At 41.8% G+C, this 20267-nt stretch overlaps 1 protein-coding gene across 3 annotated transcripts; it reads right to left on the bottom strand.

Moving 5' to 3' along the window:
• Positions 1 to 1657: 1657 nt before the first annotated feature.
• Positions 1658 to 20267, bottom strand: trim66 (tripartite motif containing 66). 3 transcript variants are annotated; one of them, XM_087839393.1, is made up of 20 exons: positions 20176 to 20267; positions 15360 to 15416; positions 15178 to 15214; positions 14290 to 14503; positions 12872 to 13001; positions 12429 to 12545; positions 12206 to 12320; positions 11805 to 11951; positions 10583 to 10700; positions 9547 to 10373; positions 8210 to 8248; positions 7520 to 7729; positions 6573 to 6678; positions 6391 to 6472; positions 6117 to 6297; positions 4698 to 5557; positions 4476 to 4599; positions 4127 to 4201; positions 3378 to 3530; positions 1658 to 3255 (listed from the first exon to the last, which is right to left on the bottom strand). In XM_087839393.1, the coding sequence occupies exons 1-20, from the start codon at positions 20187 to 20189 to the stop codon at positions 3019 to 3021; spliced, it is 3843 nt and encodes a 1280-aa protein (XP_087695519.1). In that variant the 5' UTR covers positions 20190 to 20267; the 3' UTR covers positions 1658 to 3018. The 3 variants fall into 3 exon arrangements, with proteins under 3 accessions (XP_087695519.1, XP_087695507.1, XP_087695512.1); XM_087839381.1 differs by lacking the exons at positions 15360 to 15416; positions 20176 to 20267 and having other exon boundaries at positions 15178 to 15258; XM_087839386.1 differs by lacking the exons at positions 8210 to 8248; positions 15360 to 15416; positions 20176 to 20267 and having other exon boundaries at positions 15178 to 15258.

The following is a 20267-nucleotide window of genomic DNA, read 5'->3' as shown; positions in this document are numbered from 1 at the left end:
AGGATTGTTTTGTTTTGTTTTTAACTTTAAAAAAAAAAAAAGAAATTTCACATACAATTAAAACATCGCAACTTTTTTTTCTCCACAGTTTGTGTGACACGAGGCAGGAGCCAGCAATGTCTCCTGGGCCACGTTGAAGGGTTACATCACGTCTGTGCTGCCGAAAGAGTCCAGCAAATTACTTCTCCCTCTCTCTCTTTAATGCTCTCCAGACAATCAGACAATCAGATTCATTATTACATGTTATGGGATGTGTTCTGATGGTGTTCTGTTTGAAGTGGCCATGAAAGAGCCTTTTAACCGTGCAGACTAGGTGGGTGGTGCTGTCTGGATGACTCACTTCTACATACATCAGGGCAAAGAAGCGATGGGTTTTAAGAAGCATTTCATTACATAAAACTAAAAGCTAAAACTTCAAATGATGCATGTTAACTGATTTATGACTCGGGAATATTCAAAACAAATGTGAAAAGAAACTCGTAAAACTCATCTTGATGTGCATTTTGCCCTGCTCGCGGGCTTCCAGGAGCTGCTAACCTTTAGACTGATTGCTTTCTTACATTTAACAGATTGAACTGAAGGTTTGGGTTACAATCATAGGTACAGGCCGATGATAGTGGCTGCTTTGAAAAAAAAACTACTTCAGAGCAAAAAGACTGTCAAATCTCAAGGAAATAAGTGTGACTAATTACACAATTTTTAGTTCTTTAGTCTCATCTGATTAATTCTTAAAACTTCTGTCCGCTCACAAAAAAATGTCTCTCTACTTTATGTTGCATCAAAGCAGTTTGAGAGATTATTCAACCAAATATATTTTTTTAAATGTCACGAAGGTTTTAGAAGTAATAAAAGAGTCTTTTCTGAATATTTTTGCAGTTTCGGCTGTGTAATTCTGAGGACTCTTACCACTCTTCCACACACCATTAATAATTGTAATTCATTATAACACACCCATAACCTCAGACTGTATGTGACATGGCAGTGACAGGATTTTGATATAAAGTTAACATTGCTTCGTTTTGATCCAGCAATTAACCTGCTTTGCAGTTTGTAATATGTCCCTGTATACGTCTTTTCTCCCCATTCCCCTTCCTAAAGAACCACTTCTTGACAGTCACCCTTCCACTGAGACTGTTTCAGATGAGTCAGGTCATCTGTCTGGATTTTTTCTTAACAACACAGCCTTCATCTGCTGTAGATTTTTTTTCCCCCTCCACTTTCCCATTTTTTGGAAATCACCTTGCTGTTGCTTTTTTATGCCTTTTAAATTGTGTTATTTTTTGCTTTTATAGCTCAAACTAAATAAAATTAGGGGGAAATGTGTTTTTCTGACAGGCTGCTAGTAACAAAGTGCTTAAATATACAATTTAAATCGGGTTTTTTGCTAACTTATCTGTTATGTGTAGACACAACACTGATTAACCCTTGAGTTAGGTGCTTTTTCTATGCTTAAATGATTCATAGGTCAGTTTTAAGTGGCTTAGCAAACATGCAAAATGAGGAGAAAAGCGGCCAGTGTCCAAAAAAGGAACTATTTCTCAAGACCACCATAAAAGTTACAAGAAAGTCAGGCTCCTTGGAAGCAAAATATAAAGAAATGACAGGGGACTCCGGACTTTTCTGCAGTACTGTATCTTAAATAAGAATGCTAACATGCTTTTTTTCATGAATGCTTTTTATTGATATTAATATTTGTGCATTTATAATTACAGTTACAAAAAAGGAAAAAAGAAAACATTTCTTTTGAAACAGTGACAGCAACTATGGCAGTTTTCCCTTACGCCTATTAGATCTACTGATGTCAAAAGGAATAGCATTACATATACTATACATTCGCTACTTTTGTACATCCATCGCCATGAGTCACACAAAGCGTATATTAAGCTGCAGGAACCAAGTACAGCATAGTTAAAAACAGGAAATGTGCTACAGCGGTTTTTTTTTTATAAAATTATGCATTTCCTTTCGACAGTAATTCTCTACACACAGCAGCAAGTACATTTTTATACTCATCAGTAATCAAAGATAACAACACCTTAGACTTTCAGTAAGCCTGAGACATCCTGATAAGAGAAGAGTGGAAGATTTTGCTCCAAGAGAAATAATATGCAATATACATACACAAACTTATCTGATAGCTAAATGTGAAATTTTACATTTCATGAACTGTTTGCTCCAGATATTAAATTCTCCAATAATAAAAATGCCCCGGTGAGCTCTAACAGTGCTTACGGTGCCCACGATCTCTCACATCCTGTCTTCCTCTAATCTAAACAATTTGCTGCTGCTTTTCAAAAAAAGCTACTGACACACATAATTATAACAACAATCAAACCTATGTTAATTGCCTGCAATCATTCATATAGTAAAATAAAATACAGTGACACGTGTATAAATGATTTGGAAACTCGTGAATATGGTAAGTACAGAATTTACCGACAAAGTTTCAGAGTACTGCGTATAATCAGGGCTATGATGACCTGAAAGTCCACTTAATAAAGATGCAAAGTGCGATTAATAAGCATCCAACTACAGCATCCTCTGTACAAAAAAGCATGTGATGAAAGATATATAAGGTATTTCATGTTAGCAGAAAATAGCAAGCAGTGCAGTGTATCAGGAGCATATGCTTAGCAGGCAAAATATGACATGATAAAGGAAGTATTACAGCATCACCTCACTACATGGCTGTAGAAGCAACAAACCGAGATCCACAGAGGTATGACTGCGTAACCTATACAATGTGACCTTCACTTATTTCCATTTTCGCACTCAGAACCTCCGATGAGTTGCATGGATAATAATGACTCCTGCATTAGTTACTACTCTCAATCCTATTTTTGCATGTTTAGCTGCCATCAGATGGCAGTACTGTCATATCACTGCAAACCACAAGGTTGGCTTGCTTTTAGAAACACTGGTGTATTCCCTCTGGCTGCTAAATGAAAAAAAAAACCAGCATATTTATAAACAGAAATAACACGTTTGCTGCCATGGTTGCGCACTATTAAGCTCTAATTAGAAATGATTCCTCCTCGACTTGAGAGACTGCCTCCTCTTCCTCTTCCTGTGGCACTGCTCTCTTCTCTCTGGCCAGGGGAAGCCGCTCTCAGTGGTCCTGTAAGCCTCGTCGTACTCATCACTGTCTGAATCCACCTCAGCCATGGGGAAGACTCTGCCCGGGAAAACTTCCTTCAGGTTGGAGGTGAAAAAGGCCTCGAGGCTGCGGCCTGCTTGGGCCACCTCAGAGTCAGGCTGCAATGAGGAAGGGGGGGATGCCATTACAGTAATTATAGTAAAGTAGTGACCAGTGATGATGTCGAGACTGATTAACCGTATATACACAGAAACAAGCAGAATTTAGATTTTTAACTTACGTAATTGAACTTTGCACAGTTGCGGAACATAAGATACATGTCGGCTACAAACTCATCGGGTGAGCTGTAACACTGGGTATTCCCCTTGCTCAGCTTGGCCCTGATCACAGACAGGTCCATTGGCCTCTTGATGATCTGGTAGTAATGGCGTGCCTGTGTGAGAAAGCAGTGGCATTTAAGACTCTTATATTATCCCCCCAGCCACTTTGGTTCTCTAAAACCAATTCCAATTTAATTATCTCAGGAGCACTCTGCTCTTCAAAATGCATCACATTAATGTTGCATGAGCTCCATTATGTATCATCGCGACAGACGTGCTTCTACCTGTGCACAGGGTGCATGCTTGCATTGCAGTCTTAAACTAAGTTAGATACTCAAGACCCATGTTACCTTTGATAGCATACGGTAACATGGAGGTGACCTGTTTCTCTGTTGAAGTTTTGTTTATGGGTTACAAAACAGCTTAAACACAATGCACAATGAAATGTTGCATAAATAGATAAGTGTAAGCTGATTTAGGCACGAATGACAATTATAGAATGCCTCAAATATCATATAAAATGAGCTTTGTAAATACTTTATGAAGAAGAAAATGTATTCAGCACAATTTTAAGGCTCTAAGGATTCACTCACTTTGGCAAAAACTGAATGTGAGCAGAGCTGTGTTACATATAAACTTTACTTTACTGTATACTTTACTGTATTTCTTACAGCACAACTTTACTGTAAGAAAACGTTGATTAGCTTACAAGTGGACTGACGGGCTCTTGGAATGGCGCACTCAGGATGTTACTGAGGATCAGAAGTGTCAGCCGCTCACATTTCTGCAAAGATTCAACCAAACATGAATGAAAACTGGCGCGGCAGAAAAAGAAGGATCACAGTTAAAGAAAAACTAAAAAAAACATGAGTTATTGCCACATACATTTTTATAGCCATTTTGATAAGTACGTAAACACTCGTTAGTCATGATATTTATGGAGATTTTTTTAGCATTTAGATGAACCCCCTCGGGTAATATGAGTGACAGCTGTGTTACCCTCTATAACATATCAAATTGGCTGCTGTAAATAAGTTTGTTCTTATGAATTGACCTACTTTCTGGTCACATGGAGATAGCAAATTTGCTGATGCATTTTCTCCAGATGCTTTCTCATTGTCACCGTTGTATTCGACATCTGGCTGTAGAACATCTCTGCACAGGGTGCACACCCAGTCACCTCTGAATGAGGGAAGACACATCAGGTTAGCAGTACCAGCTTTATGTAAACTGTTTAACAGGAGGTGTGAGGATTGTGCTGAAATTTCACGTGAGCTTACGAGGGGAAGGTCGGCAAAGGGGGGATATGGCAAGAGAGGTGGAAGACTTTTGGACAGCGATCACAGCATAGCAGGTCTCCTCCGATCAGACAAACGGCACAAAAATCCTCACTCTCCAACTCTGTCCCGTCTTGCTCAGTCTGGACTTCCTCTGTGTCTCCGGGAACAACGGGATTTGCAATCAGGAGCGGCCTCTGACCTGGACCGATCTCCTCATCCAGGTCAGAGCGAAGCGGTTGCGGGTCATCGGTGGTCAGCTCGGGTTCAGAGTCTACATCGAGCTCAGATGCTACGGAGCCCTGAGAGTCTGGAGGCTGATCGGAGTTCACGTCAGAATCAGTCTCGCCCTGAAAAGTGGGGTCGTATACAGGCTGGATGTCGGACTCCGTTTCAGCATCACCTGATTCTGTATCTGCATCTAACCCTCGGCCGTCTGGTCCCGCATCTGATTCTGGATCTGCCTCATACTCCAGACTTGGCTCTGAGTCGCCACACAGCCCCATCTCTGCAGACTTCTGCTCAGCTCTACACTCCAGTTCAGCCTCAGATGAAGACGGTGCATTCGGGTCAGAATCTGGTGATGCATCTGAGTCAAGCTGTGGGTCTGAATCAGCCTGAGAGATGACTGCTTCCTCTGACACTGACCTGGGATCAGAGTCAGAATCCAGATCCAGTTCATAGAAACTTGGTGCCACATATTCAGAGTCAGCGGAGAGCAGTGTGGATTCTTTACGAGGAACAGGTACCCCTATGTTGCTGTCGCTGCAGTCTGACTGTGCGGTGGACTCATTACAAGTTTGTCGCTTTGGTGCTGCAAGCACGCGGGTGGCCCCACAAGTCTCAGATTCTCCTGTTATTCCCTGTGTTTACAAGAGAAGAGAAAGGAAGGGATTTTTTTCATATTACAGTTTAATCTCTTAAAACCCTCATGCATAAATACTACAGTGGACAGCAGCTAGCCAGGGTCATCCTAAATTACCCGTAAAGTTTACTAGCCAACACACTTTAGCCACAACCAAGTAAACAAATGAAATAAATGGTGTGGTGACAGATATGCCTGCTATGGTGCTTTTAACCCTTTAAACCCTAACCTAATTTACCCTTTAAACCAGGGGTGGGCAACTCCAGGCCTCAAGGGCCAGTGTCCTACAGGTTTTATGTGTATCCTTGATCTAACACAGCTGATTTAAATGGCTAAATTACCTCCTGAACATGTCGTGAAGTTCTCCAGAGGCCTGGTAATGAACTAATCATTTGATTCAGGTGTGTTGACCCAGGATGAGATCTACAACCTGCAGGACACCGGCCCACGAGGCTTGGAGTTGCCCACCCTTGCTAAAAATGCTAACCGTGACGGGTTAGGGTTTAAAGGGTTAAAACATCTCCCTTCTCGTTTTGAATGAAACAAATGCACCACACCTGGGGCATTACATCCTGCCAGGTTTTCTGCTTAGGGAGGGTTTCGCTCTTATCCGTCCCACTGGCAGGTAGAGGGTCACTCTGTCTTCGTCCGTGTGGTGGGAGCTGAGACACGAGTATTTTGAGACGCTCGAGGCAAATGACTGGAACCCTGGGCCTTGCAGAGTCGTTCTGAACATCACTATTAATTTAGAGGGATGTAAAAATAGGTTAACAATCTGTTTTCATGATTTGTGCATGGACTGATCTTTCATTTTTTTAAGACAATACATACCCGCTGTTGCTGTTACTTGAGAAGCTGCATTTCTTGTTGGCATCAAAACCAATCTCTTCATTTACGTAAGTGATGGGGTGATCTAAAAAGTACAAAGAAAGTCAAGCAGTTGAAAATGTGTGAGTTTTTTCTTTTTTTTAATTGACTATGTAAGAAAAAAATCTCAGAGTGTTTTCAACCACCTGGCTCTGTCTTATAGGACATTAAAGGAGGTTCAGTTGAAGTTTCCTTGGCCACACAGAGCACCCCATCTGATGCTCTCCTCTGTCTGGGATCCAGCACGTAATACTGAAATCAAAATAACCATTAAGTAAAACTCTTTTAGTCACTAACTCCAGCAGCAAAATATGCTGTTAAACAAAATAATGGCTCCTGCAGGTTTCTACAAGCACGCGATTTTTCAAATGACAGAAACTGTCAAAAATGATTGGAAAAATGGGCTCCTCATTCCCTCACTTATCTCCTGAGAAAACTGTTCAACTAAACGCCTCACAGATTTTATTATTTTTTCCTTTTGTTATAAGAGTACTGCACAGATTTAGTATCGCACTCTCTGTCAGACGTTGGGAATTTAACTATTAAAACTGATTTAGCAGAACCATCGTTTTGTATTCTTTCTCCCTCGCTCATTTTCATTCTCCCACCTTATCAAATTGAGCACCTCCAATATATGCATAGCACCAGATCAGAGGTGTGGGTGCGCCGTGCCAAGAGCAGCTGATTTCGCCTAAGCTGCTAGGCTCAAGCAGAGATGAGAAGTGGGCTTTACACGTGCACAGGTGTGCTAAGCTCACTTCTTTCTAACTCTGCATTCCTTTTATCCTGCTCTTTCTGCACCTCCAGAAGGCTTTGCTCTTTCTTCACGTGGCAGATGAATTCTTAAAAGCGCTTGAAAAACAGCAACCTAGTGACAACTGAGCATCTTAGTCCATCGATGCAAAGTGGATCTTGGTATTGTTTTCGCCTCTAGTTAGTTTTGTAGTTACAGTTTTTATTGTGGAACTGTGTATCACCAGAGATGACAGTGCTGAACACACGTGTGGCAAGTGCACCTCCTAACTGTGATCAGTCCTATTCTCTCTGACAGCTCAGCCTCCCCACGTGCAATCATATTCTGAAGCGGGGTTACCTTATTTGCAGCTCCCGCTTCTAGGCTACGAGCCCATCCTGTGGGCCTTTCGGCGTAAGGGCTGGCGGACGGGGCTGCCAGTTCTGTCGGGATGCTCTGGGAGCGCCTCTTCCTCCTCGAGCACACCGAGCCAGTGCTCAGCCTGCTGCTATGCTGCACATCAGACACACACTCGTGGGCTGTCACTGTCACCTCCAGGGATGTGGATCTCTGTCAAAAAACATAAATATATCCACACACACAACTGAGCTGGGGTTTCAAGCAGCCTTGCATGCACATGTGCACCTGTTCATGCCATTAAAAACTGAAAGGAAACAAAAAAAAAAGTGGATGGACACACACGGGCACACACCAAATGAACAACAACATCACTCAGAGCCTATTCAGGGAACACCTCAATCCTTACAAACATGTTGAATATATTAGTGTTATTGTTGGAGCAATGAAAGCTTTGGATATCACACCAATTATCATATGTAAATTCAACCCGAGAGCTACAGTGTGGCCCTTTGATTAAGCCACCACTCTCACAGTTTCTCTCATATATTACAGTTTACTGATCCAAGTCTTCCAAAAGGTTTTTTTAAACACTTTGGCTTGTGTCTCTTTTTCCGGTACACCATCACACATTTTCAGGCCAGGCTGACACCAAGCACATGCTCCTTAGTATCATGCGATTAAAACACTCACCTGATCTATGCCCCCTGGGAAACGTATGCAGGATTCAGGCTGTAGAGGAAAATAGACTATAATCCTTCTCTCTGGAATCACGGAGGGGTATGGGAATTTATCTCAGTGCAAACCAGAGCTAAAAAACTGGCAGCTCACACTATTCCCTCAGCGACTCATTAATGACAGGTTAAGTACACAAATGACTGTGCCCAAGTGGCTTTATATCACTTTCAGATGCTGTGACTTGAAAATGTAAAAATAACATATCTTTGTGGTAGTAATCACCCATCTTGAGAATTTTTAAAGAAGGACGATTATACGGCTGCTAAAACCTCTGGCATCACGAGTGATTATGATGAACAGCGAGCTCCTGGATTTAAGCATGCATTGAAGTGCTCGGCTATAATTGTCAGAGCAGCTCTTTTGTTTTCCCATCATCCCTTCTTTTTGAAAGCAAGAGCAGCTTTCTGTTGCGCCATCTGTTTTTGAGGCTAGCTGTCAGCTGTGGGAAGTGATCGTTCTGGCATTAATATAAAGTGTTGCTTTTGGTTTCAATTGTTAATGGATATTAATTAAAACTGAATGCCGCCTCAAACGCTCCAACACTCGTCTACATGTCAATATTTTAAAAATATACAATAGCCCTTTGAAAACGCGTAAATCGCGGCTCTCCGAGCTTTTCATTCGACTTAAACGTCCCGTCATTAAGCAATTTCTAATGCAGGCTTTGGTGCCTTTGTGTAAGCAAGTGTTTGAACGTCTTTGTTTTCACAGGAAATAGGCTTGACCAAACAGTAGCGGGTTCTGAGAGGCACATATAAACAGCTTTGTGTGGTTTACCATAGCAGGGTTAAAAACTTCGCTTGAGCCTCTAGAAACTTTGCAGAACCACGTGTGAAGTGAAAAACCGAAGGCTGAGGTGCACAAAAATCCCACCGCATGGCTCGCTTTCATCTGAGGGCCAACTGTCAAACAATGTTCGCAACTCTGCTGCTTTTAGGAAGCTTTATGAAGCTGGATTTAAGCAGAATTTTGTTGTTACAACGAGGAGCGTACAAGAAGCACACTGTACATAAAACGCTATTTTTAGCTGATCGGCTATTCTCAAGGTGTCGCCATGTTTGATTTGGCAGATTTTTATGTTGGTCGCCCTTCCTGACACGACAGCAAAGACATTTCTGTTTCATTTGTATAATCTTTTGCTTTAACACTCATTTTTGGTTTGTTGTCTTTTTCATCTTGTTTTTTTAATATATTGTAGCTTCAGCTCTTTTTTTAACGCGTGTGCATATGGGTATATATTATATTGCAATATCCTCTGTTGGTGAGGTTCCATTTTTGGCTTAATTTCTCACCCTGGCATCTCTGTGGTCTTTGACGGTCAGTGCAGAGTTGGTCCTCTGTTGCTCTTTTCTCACACCTGATAAACACAGCAGCTGCTGCTGCTGTTGCTGCTGTTGGACAGGACTCCTCCTGCCCTGTTGTAGCTCTTGATCCAACATCTCCCTCCTTTCAGCAACCGCTATTTGTCCACAGGTCTCCTCCACACGATGCGTTTCCACCCGGCTCTCTTCACTCACTGGATCCCTTTCCAGAGCCGTGTAGCTGAGCTCCTGTTGCAGAGATCTGCTGGTCGATAGCTTCCCCCGACGCCGGTTTGGTCTCCCACGCTCTGCACTTAGCCGAGCCTGGGTATTTGGAAGAACTTCTTTGTGGTGTTGATGATGAGAAAGATAGGACTTAGACTGAGAATGTGGTTGTGAGTCAGCAGCTTGTGGCTGAGATGCAGATGCTTGGCTGCGGCTGAGCTGATTGTGCCTTCTGTTTGGGACAGGTGATGCAGGTGGAGGACGCTGCAAGGAACTCTCCTGGTCCCAGAACCTCTGGATCTGCTGGTTCTGGTGCTGGGAAGCAGAAATATGAGCCGGCTGAGCACAGCTGGAGTTATAAAGTGTGGTGTCCAGCTGGCTTTTGTCCAGACTGGGAAGATCTGGCTGCGAATGAATGCCATGAAGGCAGCACATCTGAGGCTCACAGCAGGCTTGGTACCCACAGCCCGGCTCTCGTCCTCTGTGAAACACTGGTGGCAGAGTCAAGCAGGTAATGGGCTGGGGTCTCATAATACTGGAGCAGGCCAACCCTGGGGGATAAGCGCAGTTTCCCCCCTCAACAGTCAGCTGACCTGCAGAGTAACAGAGTCACAGTGAGAGCCCGGTTTCAGAGAGAGTATTTCACATGTCATGCATCAAAATAATGCTGATTAATTATCAAACAGATATACATAGTTACGGTTCCTTTTGTGCCTACTTAACTTTTTTTGAGTGAGGAGGTTTCTCCTAGAAAAACATGTTCTTAAAAAAAGTCTTCTTGCATTAACGGATTGATTTTTACCTAAACAGGAAATTTGTTTCGTCCAGTAACTAGCATCCCAGTTGAATTTTATCTTCACAGGACTCCAAGAATCTGAGTGGTGTGACGCCTCAAGCAGCTGCTGCATCTGGAGTGAAATCTGCAGGAAAGGAAATATGAAAAAGATGAAAGATCAATTTTATTCATTTAGGGTCAAATCACAACAACGGTCACCTCAAGGCACTTTAGATCATAAAGACCATTAAATGATAGCGAGGAAACCCCAACAATCAGACAACCCGCTGTGAGCAAGAACTCGGTGACAGTGGGAAGAAAAAACTCCCTTTTAACAGGAATAAAACTCCAGAATATATTTGTAGATGATTATGCATTTCCTTTGTTCCTTTCACTAAAAATTTGTCATTCAGTTTTTTATAATAAACTAAATCAACACCAGGGATAAAACATGCTTGCTAAAGTGGACTTCATATAAAGGTTTTTATGATAGGGCAAGAGGTGGACTACACTCAAGACAGATTTCCAGTTGATTCACATCCATGAGCTGTCTAATTTAGAGGCACCAGTTAACCCAAAGAGCATGCTTTTGGACTGGGACAAATGCAAAAAAGTGACGCGGTGGGCAGCTTGAGGTCCACGCACAAGGCCCCAAGCTGCCCACTACACCACTACATGACAAAAGAGTCAGTGGACAGATGTGTCTCCATACAAATCATGAGACCAGAAAAACAAATGGATGTAAAGTAAGTTTAAAAGAACACTTAAGTGGTTTAGTTTGGACTTCCACAAAGAGGCCTTCCATCCATGGGCGAATCTCCCAAAACAGTGGATCCTGCACTGCTTATCATGCAGCTTTTCTATTTTTAAACCCCACCTAACGGGTAAATGTCAAACTCCAGGCTGCAAGTACAGAGCACACGAAGCCTTCTTTCTTTCTCATGCTGAACTAAAGCCAGCAACACAACTTCAGCAATTTTCTCAGGCTGCTCCTTCAAAAACACAGAGGGCACTGTACAGCACAGCACAGGCCGAGCAGTAATCTCTAGCAAACTGACCTTCAAGTACAATTGGAGTTCCCCTTTAAATGTAAATGTGTGGCTTCTTTTTCAAAGATGATAAAAAGAGACTTCACACTTGTTGTTCTACTTTACAAGAAATTAATTATCACCTCTCTCACAGGACCGGACTTTGTGTGTGTGCGTGTGCATGTGCGGGACGACGTCTGTTAACTGTCTCATATGCATACCAGAGCTCTGCTGAAGAGCACCGGGCTTGTGCAGTGATGGGTCATAGCCCAGGTGATGAACTTCTGAATATGGTCCAGCTGGCCACATATCTCTATTGCCCCTTGCAGCTGGTCCTCCAGACGCTGCTGGAAGCCCTCTGCAATCTTCTGTAGAAAATTTAAAAAAAAACAAAACAAATGTAAACATGAAGTTTTGTGTCCTTACTTGCAGAAGGCAAGCCTTGTGATTGGACTGCAGGTTAATCAACAGACAGCTTTTGACAGATGTAGGTGCTGGGATGTCGGTTTAAGCAGCTGCGACAGCTTATCACGAGCTAGCGACGGCATCGTGGCAGTTACAGATTCTTTGCGTGTAGCTTCGTGGCCGGCAAGATGATTAGATGGAAAGAGAAAGTAATTACCTCCAGTTGCTCTATTAATAGGTTGGCTCGTTTGTTAAGCTCGTTCATCATAATCATCTTTGCCATTTTAATCTGGTTCTCTGCCTTCCTGTGTGCAATCTTCACTCCGTGAAGCCTGGAAAGACAGAAAGGGGGCAAATGTCTCAGTCCCTCCCTAACCCACCATTTCTGGGCAAAGTTGCTCAGAAATTGGACTTTAATGACAGTGTGGGTGAAAACCAACCTCTCCTCTATTTGTTTAGCGCTGTTCTCCACTGCAGACCTCTTCTCCTCCACCTGAACCATCAGACTCTCAAACAGCCACTGCTGATCCTGTAGGGCCTTTCCGATCTGCACCACCCTAAACACATGAGAGATCACAGCATCCACCAGAAAGTTCACTAATTTATTCTTTGAGCATGACGAACACCAGAATTGAATTTGTTTCCCCCGAGGACAAGACATTATGCAGGTGACCTTCGCGGCACCTCCTGCTTTCTAACATCACAGAAAACAAAAAGGTATGAATACTTAATGAATGTTAGGCTGGCCAAGGGTAGTGTATGCAGATATAGATGATAAAACTGACAAGGCAGTTAAAGAGTGTTACTGCTCACAGGAAGTTTTTTTTAACCTGTGGTTAGCCCTTCTCGGCAGTGTCCTTGTGCTGTGCATCTGAGGACTGACCTGTGGTTTTTGTGGGAGGACAGGTGACAGCTGCTACAGCACAGAAGGTCACATGACTCGCAAAAAAGCTCCAAGGGCTCCTGTCTGTGAGAGTGGCACATGAGGAGGGACCAAGGATACGACCCCGGGCCTGAACGACATACAGAGAGAGGAGGGGGAGGGAGGGGGAGGGGGGCAGAGCAGCAGTCAACAGGCAGTTCACAGTCAGGCCCACAGCACGCAGCATTAAAGTAAACGCATTAGAAGAAAAGAAAGACTTGCAGTGTCATCAGCCTGTTTGCTCAAAGTTTGCTCAAATGGCATGCAGGATCACATGACAGCCTCTAACTGTCTTCTTGATAAGCTTTTTATTATTCCAAAGTGTCTTTTAATGTCATCAGTATAGGACAGATATGCTGATGTGAAATACTTAAAGAGCTGTAAATCCTTAGACGTCGCCTCTAAAGTGCCATGCTGACCAGACCAAGCCTCAGTTCTTTAAGTTGTTTCTTCTCCTGCTAGCTAATGGTCTGAATATAAATTCTACTTGTAGCTTATACCTGGATTCTTTTTTTTTTTTAATGTTGAAAATAAAAGTCAGTCAGTGCACTTACTGTTGCATTAAACATACATGAAAAGAAACTGAAGAAAACTGTTACCAGTTTTGTTGACAAGCATTATTAAAGCTGACCTAGTGCTACACTTTAGCACCAAAATAATGACAGCATACAGTTGTGGCACCCGAAGGAAGCTGAGGTTGCAATGGTATGTGTTAAAGCGTGTTTAGTGACAAAGATGTCAGTTTTTCAGCTGCTGTCCAACTGGCTTTTGAAGTACCATTAGCAGCACTTTTAATACACACACTCTAAAGTGCTTCTCACCTGTACCTCTCTCTATATATAAGAAGCTTTACGCGCACAGAAAATCCATCTAACATTAGCTGGATAATGCTAATAAACGTACCCTACTGCTCTCTGCTGGCCGGCTCACCTCAGCCAACCCCCCTCCTGCCTGCAGATCATCAGAGATCTCTGTGGTAGAGAGCTGAGCATCACCTTGTGTGCATCAGCCTGATCTGACTGACCACATCCTGTCTATCAGCGCTGTCACACGGTTTTTCTCACAAGTACACAAACCAAATGCTAACCCTCCCACATCACAATAATGCTGTCTGGGACGTGCTCATTATGATTTGACAACTTGTGCAAAAGCAGCTGGCAACAAAGCTGCCAAACATACGCGATGGGCTTAAAATAGCAAAACACTAATATTAGCAAAAATGAAATCATCCGAGCACTGAGACACGTGTTAAAGACAGGTGCATAGAAATACATGCAGCTATCATGCATTAATCATTGCAAAGAGACACCAGCCCTGCTATCTATATAATAATGTGTCATACAAGTCTGTAAAGCCAACAAATCAAACTAATGTCTTGCCTTGTCCAGTAGGAGGCAAGGAGCTGGAGCCCCTCTGGTGCAGTTCTGGGAACTGGGTGGCACTGGGCCTCTGTTGCTGGTGTGATTCCATGTACTGGGAAGTGTTGGGGGTTCTCAGATGCTGGTGCACATCTGTGCACTGGTAACACAACCACTTGTTGCAGAGCGTACACAGACTCTGTGCAAGAGTCGGCTCTGTGCACTCTGAGCAGCTCTGAAAGAGAAACTTAGCCTTAAATCATACAATGAATACACAAACACATGACAATGTGTTAAAAAGATGGGGTGGCACATGTCAGAAAAAATTGTGCTGCTGCTTCATTTAAGGTGGAATCACACTTTAAGGAGCTGTTATGCGTTTGCATGCTTGCAAATGCCTCCGAGAGTCTTTGTAGAGCGACTCGTGTGGATAAATATAAGTAGCCAACGAAGAGTTTACCTAACACAATAAAATATCTAACACTGAAATCTATAAAAGCTGGTTTTCATCAATAAAATGTTCAAATGCTCTCTCTTGTTTACATCGTATTTAGTTTCAAAATAAAAGCACAGAAGCTATAAGAACAAAGCACTTTCACTTTTATTAATTTATCCTTGCCGGGACATTTGTCATCTATAGTTGATCCTGCCTAATTTTGGAGCTGTGAACAGCACCTCTGGGATAAAATCCGCTTTTGAAACTGTAGTCCAGAGACAACAGTAAGAGTATTCCAAACATCTAACAAGACTTTTGGGTTGAGAAGAGGGCAACACAAACATAAGAAACATGCCAGCTTTATACAGAAAGTGCACGGTGCATAAAATGCCACATGAAAGAAATATAATTTCCTGTTGTGTCAAAAAAGAAATTAAAGATAGGAAACAAGATTCAAAAATGCGACAACTTACCTTCTCCATTTCCGTGCTTTGCGAGGGGATGTGTTGCCTTCTCAGCGGGAGGGAGTGAAGAGGAGAGGGAGAAAGAGAGAGACAGAGAACTGCCTGACGCCTCAGCAGCAGAAACACTGAGGCTTCTACCTGAGGCAGGAAGCAGTGTACACCGAGAGGTGGCCCCAAAGGAGGCGGCTTACATGACAGGCTCACTGTGCTCTCTCCTCCCCCAGATCATCCAAGTGTAGGACCCCTCACTGCAGACGAGGAGAGAAGTGTCATGTTCATATTCATTCACTGCTCGCTGGTGCAGCCAACAAAAAAAAGGGAGGGAAAATCTAATCCTTTTTCTTAAATAAGCCTGTGCATAATAATTGGGAATTAGGGAGATAACATAATTATTTTTTGTAGGGCAAAATATCCCCGGAAGCCTTTCCAAATTAAAGGAAGGAAGACCAAGTGACCTACAATGAGCAGGGAAGGAGAAATTGTAATGCAAGCACCTTTAGGTTCTTTGCAGCAGGCAGGATTAGGTGATGCAAGGCTGAGGTTTTGTCAGGCTAAGTTGAGCTGGGCTAGGATGGGCCAGCTGTGGCCTTCTTCCCTTCGTCAGCACGAGGAGGGGACAAGTCCCAGAGGGGCTACACTCTAACGTAGCTCACGGAAACGGGGTCAGGCTCTGATGGGACTAGGATGCACTCCTGCTATTCCTTCTAAAACTACAAAATCAATCAGGATGTTAAAATGAACAGAGCACTGTACAATGAAAGTAAAGAAGTACAGATGTGAACAGAGAAAAGATAAATATAAATATAACACTTGCATGTCTTTCAAAGATACAGTTGCAAGATAGTGTAAAAGCCGAGAAACGAAACCAAAGAAGAGGTTACTGCTTAAACCAACCAAAACTTAAAATAGTTCCACATCAAATACCCAGAAGCTTTGAATTAAACCAATGTGGCATCTGGACCTATGAGAAAATCTGCCTAACAACAACCCTTTACAGCCTGACCTAAAAATCTGACAACTTTCTCATCCTTGGATACTTCAGCGGGGGAGCTCAGAGCAATCCCATTCCCCATTGTGAACTCAAAGACCCAATTTGAAACACAATTAGCCAGTCGTGGTGCACCCTGTGTCTCGTTCACTCAGCTCTGTAGCATTTTCAAACTGCGCACTCGCTTTCTCTGCAACCTGCACAGCGTTTATCGCTCATGTTGAAACCTCCCGCCAGCTTCCCTGCTCTGCTAAGCTGGCACTAGATACGCATACCATCTCCGGAGACGTCACAATTATAGAAACCTGCGCTATGATCTCTCCCTTGAAAGCACCTCCCGAGTAACATCTATTAACGCTGAGGTGATGAGGTCACAGAGAAAGCGGGATTATCTTCAACCACTCTGAAATTATCATCCTGTTTTACTATTCCTCCCCTCAAACAACTCACTGTTACCAAATCCATGAACAGGAAAGAAACGTCTTCACTTTTCACTCACCAGATGTTAATCAAGCACAAAGTCTTCCTTCACAAAAGGCATCACATGTGACAAAAACATCCCGACCTTCTTAATCAATTTAATTTAAAGATAGAAACAAGTCTTAAACACATATTTTCCACATCATGTTTATCTTTTGAATGTGGGCTAGTTGAACCGGTATAGCTGATATGCTATAAAATAACATGACATTTATTTTCAGTATTATTTATTTTAAAGGGGTGTTTATAATTTTTTTGTCACCAGGGGGCGGAATAAGCAAGCAGACGAACAACTCTCACATATTATTGCTCTTTAGCTGCAATGGCTACCTCCTTAATAAACTACTTTCTAGAGGTGGGAATCACCGTACATCCCACGATATGATTTTATCACAATACTTAACGCACGATACGATATTATTGCAATTTTTAAAAATATTTTGCGATATTCAGATTCTGTACATAAAGGTAAACTTTATCAATATTCATTTTATCTAATAACAAAGTCTCACACTCAGTCTTTCTCTCATTTCAGTTTTATTGTTGACAAACTGAACGGTTTGTATTACAGTCTAGTCCAACTTAACTGAACGCAACCATCTGGTACAATTATAGCTATTCTGAACTATGCAATTTATGAAAACTATGCAGCCCATTCAGCAACTGAAGAATTTGAAAGTAAATTAAAACAAAATATAATTTTAGATTAAATAAAAAAGTTTTAAACTTAATTAAAATAAAACATGTCTTAAATTAAAATAAGTAAACTGTCATGTTTATTGCTGCCAAAAAAAAAGTTAAACACATTTGGACAGTGAAGGAATGTCAGGATTCTTGCTCAGAAAAAGGATCAACATGCTCTGAAGTCAGAGCACAAAAACTTTTTTTGTAACAAAATATCGATTTCTGCTGTCCCTGTATCGATACATTATTAGCAAACAAAATATCACGATACTACACAGTATCGATTTTTCCCCCACCCCTACTACTTTCCACATATGCCAACAACACAATTTAATTTTCAAATGTAATATTACTGACATCAGTTCACCCTCAGCATGTAAGCCATAAATCCAAAAACACTGAACTAGCAAAAGACTCATAAAGCTGCACAGTGAAAATTCCCAGTTCGTCATTACACTGGCAATACTGTTGATATTACGGGTAGTCTGTAATTAAGTGTTCTGTGCAAAACTCCTGAACCACCCCTCAAGGGGTGAACCTGTGTTGTGTTTACATAACAGGCAACTTAGCAAAGAACCAACAAGGTGATTCTCAAACAGCTATTAGCCGAAAAATTGGCAAAAACTATAAAATCTACAGCAGATGAACAGTATCAGAAAGTCATGTCCTTAAGAAACAGGAAAATATCCAGCACAGCAAAGCCTCATCAGAAATGAGCTCAGTAGAAGCATGTCATTTTTAAGAAAGGAAAACAGGGAGAAATGAATGAGGTATACCAAATTATACAAAACTGTGCTGAAAATCAGTGGCAACAGGTCTTATGGAGTGATGAAATTTGAAATTTATAGTCTAAATATTGTCAATAGGCATAGTGGAGATCAAGAGAGACTTACTACAGTGAGTGTCTACAGCCATCTGTAAAACACAATGAAGGCTCTGTCAGATTTGATGGGATTATGAATGCAGAAAAGTACCATCAGATTTTAAACCACCATGCAGTACCATCTGATTGGCAACAGCTTCGTAGCTCAGGATGACAATGGTCCAAAAAAGCAAACCCTTTGAATGCAGTAAGAGCATACCTGGATAGAAAAACATACGACTGAACATTGTCAGTCATGGACTGGCCTCCCCAGAGCCCGGGCCTCAACATTTTTGAAGCAGTGTGAGATCATCTTGACAGAGAATGAAACAAAAGGCAGCCAACATCCAAAGAGAAGCTTTGAATCTTCAATCCTTATGAAACCTGGAAAACTAATCCTGAACACTAAAGGAATTGTAATTACACTAAATTACAAGAAATTGTCCCTAAGAGAGTTCAGACTGTGTTGAAAAAGGAAGGTGGTCATGCCAAATATTGACTTTCAAGCTTGTTGAAATTGTAACATCTCAGTTTTTTGCTTTTTTTTTGCATGTGTTTCAATAAATCATTGCACCTATTTCCCATTTTCCTACCAAAATATAAAGAAATGAAGGGTAGCTCGAGAATTTTGCACAGCACAATATGTTAACCACTGCATTTCATTTATAGTAGTACATGCTACAACATTAATATATAATAATATATATGCAAAACATAAATTAATATTTTATTAAAATTTGTTAACTAACAGGGTGCTGCAGCTACTCTGCAGCACTAGGGATGCTGGGAGCTGCGGTCCTCTAGCAGGCTTCTTAAAAAAAAGTTACACTAAGTGGGTGTAGTAGTCAAATGCTAATTTGGATTTACATTAAACTACATTTCTTTACATTGAAGCAAAAGAAAACATTTGAAATTAAACTTCACTGAAAAAAGTATAATATTAATATAATATTCATAGCAAAACTTACAGAATAAGGAACTCAATTCAAGCAATAAATAAGAGGAAAAACATATCATGAAGTTCATCACAGCGGGTGGTCTCTAAAACGAAATTGGCCTATATGAAATCCAGAGCCGTGCAGAAGTTATTTTATGTGAGTCAAGTCACAGGACATGTCACAAACTAAACAAACAAAAAGTTTCTGCACACCACTAAATCATGGGATGTATAATTGTGAAAGAATCAATTTTTTACCCTTTTTATTTTATCGAGGCGTTAAAAAAATAGTTTTAGCTTAATAATAAATACAAGTTCATCAAATTATTGCAATGAATACCTGTTTAGTGTTTAGGTTACATTATGACTGAACTGTAAACAATGTAAAACAGCACATCCGTATCTGAATAGCACCCAACCCTTGTGGGAAACTTACATTAAGTGTGAACAGTAATGTGTTTGTATTAGCCCACTGCATAAGGCTGTGGGAATTCGGGATTTCCTGTGATTTTCCTTCTGGCGTATTACGCGTTCGGCTACCTGTTCCATCTGTTTATGGATGTGCTGTCAGCACCTTATTAAAGCTTCTTCAAATAACAACAACAAGCACGTCAGAGACATCGCAGAGTACCTGCCCCTTCATCCACAGCCTGCCTCTGCATCAGCAGCCAGCGCATCACTGAGCGTGATATTATTTTTTAGAAAGTGCGCATGAGATTCCGCCCCTATCATGGCATCATGGTGCAATCCACAACACAGAGAAGGACAGCAAGCAAACACAAAGTCCGCACACGGATACTTTCCACCACTAAGCATCTACAAACTGTGCCTGTGTACAAATTAAATCCCCTCACGAAGCGCACGGCTCGTGCAAAACATCCTGTCAGGTAAACATGAGTGTGCGCGCGTGTGAGGATGTCACAGTGTTGTTTTTGGTCCGGAGGAAACGAGACTGTCTGCCGAGAAACTCCGCTTCTGTCAGCCTGACCATCACATCTTGTGCCCCGCGTCTGCACAAAGAGAGTTTTTCCTTTCTTTTTTTTTTTTTTCTTTTACCTTGACCCGAGCATCTCCGAGTGTTGATCCCCCCCTTCGGATGTCGCTCTTTGGCCCGGACAAAATTTTGGAGATTCCAAGTCTCGCAGTTA

Source organism: Neolamprologus brichardi, chromosome 1 (genome assembly GCF_056152115.1).
Source record: "Neolamprologus brichardi isolate AB-2024 chromosome 1, ASM5615211v1, whole genome shotgun sequence".
Classification (NCBI taxonomy): Eukaryota; Metazoa; Chordata; class Actinopteri; order Cichliformes; family Cichlidae; genus Neolamprologus; species Neolamprologus brichardi.
Note: the sequence above shows the minus strand (reverse complement) of the source record. Positions and strands in the feature narration are given on the sequence as shown.

Excerpts from the sequence above, each read along its gene's own strand:
- trim66 (XM_087839393.1), bottom strand. Across the intron at positions 8,249-9,546 it reads AAGACCACAGAGATGCCAGG|CCTGAATCCTGCATACGTTT; the intron begins GTGAGAAATTAA and ends TTTCCTCTACAG. Across the intron at positions 5,558-6,116 it reads GGCAGGATGTAATGCCCCAG|GGAATAACAGGAGAATCTGA; the intron begins GTGTGGTGCATT and ends TTGTAAACACAG.